Source organism: Octopus bimaculoides, chromosome 4 (genome assembly GCF_001194135.2).
Source record: "Octopus bimaculoides isolate UCB-OBI-ISO-001 chromosome 4, ASM119413v2, whole genome shotgun sequence".
Lineage (NCBI taxonomy): Eukaryota > Metazoa > Mollusca > Cephalopoda > Octopoda > Octopodidae > Octopus > Octopus bimaculoides.
Window position 1 is genome coordinate 144,695,023 of NC_068984.1, and position 7,206 is coordinate 144,702,228.

The following is a 7,206-nucleotide window of genomic DNA, read 5'->3' on the forward strand; positions in this document are numbered from 1 at the left end:
GGGGGGGGAGCACTGATCCTTGGTGAACCCCTACTTGTACCCTAAATTCATCACTATACTCATTGCCAACCCTCACCTTACTGACAGCATCCCTGTACATGGCTTGTACAGCTCTCACCAACCACTCATCTATCCCTAGTTTCCACATTGACCACCAGCAACTTTGCCTTGCATCCTTTCTGGCTCAATAAAATAAGTACCATTTAAGGACTGGTGGTTGATGTAATCAACTCACCCCTTCCACCGTAATTGCTGGTCTTGGGCCAAAATTTGAAATCTGTATTATTATTATTATTATTGATTTGACTCCGGTACACTCTAATTCCTTGTAGAATCTACATAGATCACAGGTTACTACAGGTAACCCTCAGTATCCTCTAACTTTCAATAGTCTTTCAAGTGCTTAAAATCCTTCTGATAATCTTTCCTGTCTCTAAGAGGTAAACTTTCTTCAGAAGCTCCACAGGTCATTCCATTCCAATCTCCTTCAACCATTTCTCTATATCTTTGCTTACAGTTCCCAATGCACCAATTGTTACAGGAACAACCTTTACAGTTTGCATATTCTAAATTCTTGCAATTTCAAATCTTAAGGGATTATATTTAAAAAATTTTTCATCCCCTTTCTTTATAATCCTGGAATCAAATTGAACATGATGGATCAATTAGAAGCAGCTTCCCTTTTTTTCTTATTTATTATTGTTATGCCTGGTTTATAATTTTCTAACTTTTTATCCATTTGAATAGAAATTATAATTATTATTATTATTATTATTATTATTATTATTATTATTATTAAGGCAGCGAGCTGGCAGAATCGTAAGCATGTTGGATGAAATGCTTAGTGGTATTTCACCCATCACTATGTTCTGAGTTCAACTTCCACCAAGGTCTACTTTACCTTTCATCCTTTCGGGGTCGATAAATTAAGAACCAGTGAAACACTGGGGTCGACTGAAATCAACTAGTCCCCTCCCCCAAAATTTCAGGCCTTATGCCTATAGTAGAAAGGATTATTATTATTATTATTATTATTATTATTATTACTACTACTACTACTACTACTACTACTACTACTACTACTACTACTACTACGAAAGGAAGATGAAGGACAGCCTGAAGTGGTAAAGATGCTGAACTTCATAAATTAGCAAGACACTGTACTGGAGGAAACCTGTTCATCTGAAGCAAGCATGGAAAAACATGTACAATCATAATCATCATGTAGCATCCATGTTCCATGCTGGCATAATTCTGATGGTCTGACAGGCAGTCGCAAGGATGGAGAGCTGCACCTAACTCGAATTGTCTGTTTTGGCATAGTTTCAACCCCTGGATGCCCTTCCTAATGCCAACCACTTTACATAGTGGAATTGGTTTTTTTTTTTTTTCATGCTGCCAACATTATCGGGATTGCCATGCAGCTTGCAAGACAATGAATCTTGGGGGAGGTGGGGGTTATCCTTATGCTAAGGGACAAGGGGTTAAAGTATGAGAGAAGCGATGTCGGAACAGGTTCTTCTGGAGGATCTGCATGGTTAATCATATTTAGTAGAAACGAAGGAGGATGATAAACAAATGATGAACAAGAGCTGCAAAGGGACAAAGGGTCAGAATTGAAGAGTGGATGATTGATGATGATGATGATGATGTCATTGTATCTATTAGCATGAAGGTAGCAAGCTGGCAGAAAGGCTTATTGATATTTTGTCTGCTGCTATGTTCTGAGTTCAAATTTTGCAGAGGTCGATTTTGTCTTTCATTCTTTCGGGGTCGATAAATTAAGTACCAGTGAAACACTGGGGTCGACTGAAATCGACTAGTCCCCTCCCCGCCAAATTTCAGGCCCTGCGTCTATAGTAGAAAGGCTTATATCTATTAGCAACTCTTTGGACCTGAAGATATCAGTTCATAGTTTCTCTTTTATATCTGTCTCAAACCTACAGACTCATAAAATAGAAGCTCATCTGGATTTCCAGAGAATTTAGGCTGAAAGCCTAATACTAAGTGGCATTTAAAATCCCATAGTCTATTATTTACAATACTCTCTTACTGATGATGATAAAAGTGAAGATGATGATTGCTATAGGGATAAAGAGATATGGATGACTGAGTTCATCTTTTGCATATTGCTGGTTCTTATTTTATAGAACCGAGGTCAATAAATAATAATAATAATAATAATAATAATAATAATAATAATAATAATTTTTTGATCAGATCCCTGGGAAACCAATAGTCTATGAAAGTCAAAAAATTGTGTTGACATCAGCCGCCCACATTCTCAGGAAGTTTCTCTCCATCTAATATACATGTGCCTTAGGTCTCTGGTTGAGACCCAATCAGAAGATGAAAGAAAATGCAATTCAATCGGGAAATGATCATAATAATAATAATAATAATGGTTTCAAATTTTGGCACAAGGCCAGCAAGTTCAGGAGGTGGGGTTAAGTTGATTCCATTGACCCCTGTATTAAAGTGGTGCTTATTTTAATGACCCCAAAAAGATGAAAGGAAAAGTCAGCCTTGGTGGATACTGCCTTATGTAATAATAATAATAATGATAATGATGAAGGTTTGTTTGTCACCAGGGCAAAGGATGAGGGAGAGAAATAATGATGAATTTCTGAGACACACGACTCTAAATGATTGTGAAGATGTTTGGTTGATTAAAACCAAATCTAGGACTTGACTGGTTACTTGTTTTTATTGATTCTGTGGGTGAGTAGTGCAAGAAATAAGGAGAAAATACTCACCCGCTCAAGTTCATCCCGTAACGAAAATATCGACCTTTCTCGTAAAACAACAAGTTCTTCCAGATATTGGTAACGCAGTTTCTTCCTTGCTCGACATTCTCTTGCACTTTGTCGGCTTCTTTCTAGCCGAGCCTTCTGGTCAATCTTGGAAGGTTTTCTGCCTCTTCTACCAGCTCGTTTCACTGGCCTTTCGGCAGACATTTTCTGTAGGAAACAACAAGAGAAAGATTTATTTGCTTTAAATCATTCATGTCAGTCATAAATCTCAAGCATCAATCACTGATTTATGTAAAAATAGAAAAAGCAACTACCCTTCAACTTCAATAAGTTCCTACTAATATTTTATATTATGATAGTCCTGTTATAATGTGGGACTGTGGTCACCCCATACATTTAACAACTAGAACAATAATCTTTGTTCCTGGGAACAACTCCTTCCTCACAAGTACACTTGAAGTGTCCACTCCACTCCTGTACATACATCCAGCTGGAGAAACAATGCCAAATGGAAACAGGAGAGGGACTTGGTCCTCTGGCTGCACCTGGCTGGACAACAGAATAAACAAGAACTGATTAAGCCATAATGACCTGTCCATCCCACGACAGCTTAGAGAGCAGTCATACAATGATGATGATGAGGAGGAGGAGGAGGATATAAAACACACAAAAAAAAAAATATCCAGAATGTTGATATTGAAGATATATATACGGATACATGGTTCAATTCCTATGGTAACTTTCCCCCCGCCACTTTTTTTTCCATTGAGTATTTTATTAGAATTTGTAGCTTCATTTGCATTTTTGTAATATTATGAAAAAAGAAAAAAAAGATTTATTTTCAAATTTCTTCAAAAATGGAAAACAAAAGCAAGCAGTTTTATTACTTACAGTTCATATCTTTGTAACTGCTTCACCAGGAGAGGCAAAGCAGTGGCCAGGGCTTTCTTCAAACCCTTTTCAAGGCCACTGTGACTGGTGGAATGAAGAGAGGAAGTTGTCCTCCAAACAGAGACTTCACCTATGTTGCTTGTAACAGAAAAAGACTCCACTAAAGAGACCCAAAGGTCAGCTGATGGTGTTAAACTGGACATTTGGATGTTCAGTCACAAATAACACCCAGGATAACATCTTTAGAAATAAGTCATCGGAATGGCTCACATATATCAAGGATTTCCAACCACTTTCACCTACAAACCCCTTTGATTACTATTTTATTTTGGAGAACCCCCATAGTTATTTGATGCTTAAAAACTAGTTTCATAGATATTTCTTTCAAAATAGCCATTATCAGTACAACGGACAGACTTATTTCCAGGAGGTAAGTAAGTTGTGGACACGTGTTTCTGTTTCAACAGCCATCACCAGCACAACATCAACCTGACCTCATCCCCAGCAACTTGTTTCAGTCATTTCACTGATGCCATGCTGGAGTACAGCCTTCAGTCGAACAAATCAACCCCAGGACTTATTCTTCGTAAGTCTAGTACTTATTCTATTGGTCACTTTTGCTGAACTGCTAAGTTACAGCAACGTAGACACACCAACATCAGTTGTCAAGCGATGGTGTGGGGGACAAACACAGACACAAATACATAGATACACAAACACACATATATATGACGGGCTTCTTTCAGTTTCCGTCTACCAAATTCACTCACAAGGCTTTGATCGGCCTGAGGCTATAGAAGACATTTGCTCAAGATATTTAATTACAGAAATATAATAGGATTTTAATTAAACATTGAATGGTTATGGCGGTCAAAATAGAGGAAAATAGGAATGAAAGGGGCCCAGAGAAACAGAAGAGGAAGAATATTCTGTATGTGAGAGATGTCTGAATTGAAGAAGAGTAGAAATGAATGATAGTCACTGTATCTGGGAGATTAGCTTAATCTGGGAAAGATTAAGATACAGGAAAATATATGAACAAGATTCTGGTATTTTTCCATATACGTACAACCAACAAGAGTTAAGTACTACACATACATACACACAAACACACACATCTATATAGAATGCTATCAATACAAGGATACCATACACACACAAGCATTGCATGTGACAACTACACACACACACGTACATGGCACATGACTACAGTATATGCATGCACATACATATAAACAATGCGCATGACTACAAATACACACACACACAAACATGTGATCACAAAGCACACATACACACAGACACTCACACAAAACTGAGCTGTTATTTACTCAGTTTCAACTAGACAATGGATCACATTTTAACTGGCCTCAGGTTTAAACAGACAGTAGTTGTTGGTTTTAACGTGACAATAGATTTTTTATACATCCTGGTTTTGACTGAATACTAGCTCATTGTTTTAGCTAGACATTAGACCTCATTTTAACTGGAGACTAAACCCCATTTTTGCCTGGACCTTAGTTTTACCCGAAGATTAAATTCCAGATTTGTCTGCACAACAGGGCTCTGTTTTGACTGGATGGTCACTAGGTCTCTGTTTTAATTGAATAATAGACTCTAGTTTTGACAAAAAACTGGACCCTGTTTTCTTTAGATATCTAGCTCTGTTTTGACAGAAGACTAGAAGTAGTTCCCAAAGTCCCTCAAATTATACCCTACCCTCTTAAAAACACAAAACAAAACATTGGACAATGGAGTCCTGAATATATGAAATTGGCAGGATGGTCAAGATGGGAATATCATTGGTCACAAATCTCAATCAGGTTTGGTTGGTCTGGAGCTAAACAACACCAATGGTAACAGGTTCTTGCAGTTTTGGTCTTTAGAGAATGAAAGTTAAGGTCAACTAAGGCAGGATTGGGAATCAAGAAGAAATACAAGAAATGTCAAAAGACAAAATGTCTCAGAGCTACTAATTTCTGTTAAGTCACTACATTAAGGAAGTAATAGGCGAACAATCAGTTCAGTCAGATCCATTGATAATCGGATACAACAACAACAACAAGAATGTAAGTACAATGACAACAATCCACAATGCGACAACCACAAAGATTCTTTATTTATAACACAGCTGACTCATGCAGCAGTAATCTGTCTGCCTGTTTTGTTATTCTGTGTCTGTTAACTATTCTCAGTCTGTCTCTTTTACTCTCTGTCAATTCATGAAGACTGCCTAATCTTTCTCAGTCAATTACAACAATAACTTATAAAAATAAAACAGCAAAATGACCGAGGAATTTACTTAGAACTTAAATCAGCTGACACAAACAATGTTGATCTATCTTTCTAAATTCTTTATTAACAAACCAAACCACATCTTTTCTCTTCTCGCATTTCCACTTTAAACACTATGCTTACCCCCAACTCCCCAACCCTGTCCTCTTGGCCCTGTCTCACTGTATCATTGCTATCTGCTAACCCTTGACCTGTGTGTTCCACTCACACTTATCAAGAAAACTTTACGCACATATCCTGCTCCAAGAAACCAATCTCTTCATCCCTTCTCTTCCTCACATTTCCTCCTTCATCCACTATGTCCACCTCTCCCCAATCCTGGCCTCATGGCCCTGTAACTCCCAGATGAGTGGGAGCACTAAAAGGTGGAGGATCAAATATGTGCAGTTCTACTCTTATATAAGTACAGCAGATGAGTGACTAGAGCTGTAGTTAGAAAAGTGATGGAGGGAAGGGGTAGGGGAATTTTTTCAGGAATAGGTTGGGTATGGGTGGAGGAACAGACATAAAGTGATATGTTTTTGCTTTAAGGATTTCATTTTTGCTTAGATGGACAGGTCATCTCAACTACAGCAAATCAGCAACCATCTCAGTCCTTAGTCCTCCATGAAAGCCAACATTTGGAAGTCATTCTTCACTATTTCATCCTATATCTTCCTCTTTCACAACTTCCATCCACTTTTAGTGACCGGCATTTTTTTATGCAGCTGTTTACCATCCATTTTCATGACATGACCAAACCAGTGCATACTAGATCTGATGCCTCTTATACCCAATTTTTCTCTCAGCACATTTGAACATTGTACCATGCATATGGCACACTCATATTGCACATCCAGTGGAGAATGCTAGCTTCATTTTTCTCTGGCTTTCATTTGAACTCAGCATTCATGGCCCACATTTCACCACCATGTAGCATTGCTGTTTGTATACAAGCATCACGTAATCTTCCTTTCACTATACTAACACACACACACACACACACAAAGCCGAAACGTTGTGTTAACAACAAACAAGATGAGGGCAAATATCTGTCAAATGTAAATAATGTAAATAATGTACCTGGTAGATTAGTTCTGTATCAGTCAGTGGAACAGATAATTCCACGTTAGTCACTGAAAGTGAGACAAGAAGCTCCAAATAAGAGAGACAAAGGACCTGTTCACTTTTCAGTCATTTTGTCTTTTATTGTTCTCCTGTGCACATACTTTTGGCTTCCAATGCTGTCTTTCTTTGATTTATTGCTGCTTCCTGACCCCCCCCCCCC

At 38.0% G+C, this 7,206-nt stretch overlaps 1 protein-coding gene across 3 annotated transcripts in view; it reads right to left on the reverse strand.

The window, feature by feature from the left end:
- Nucleotides 1–7,206, reverse strand: part of LOC106881915 (uncharacterized) — an 83,708-nt gene that overhangs the window by 18,054 nt on the left and 58,448 nt on the right. For all 3 annotated transcript variants that reach the window (XM_052967580.1, XM_014932436.2, XM_014932435.2), the window contains one exon: nt 2,757–2,960. In XM_052967580.1, the coding sequence (XP_052823540.1) occupies nt 2,757–2,960 (204 nt within the window). The remainder of the gene's footprint in view (nt 1–2,756; nt 2,961–7,206) is intronic.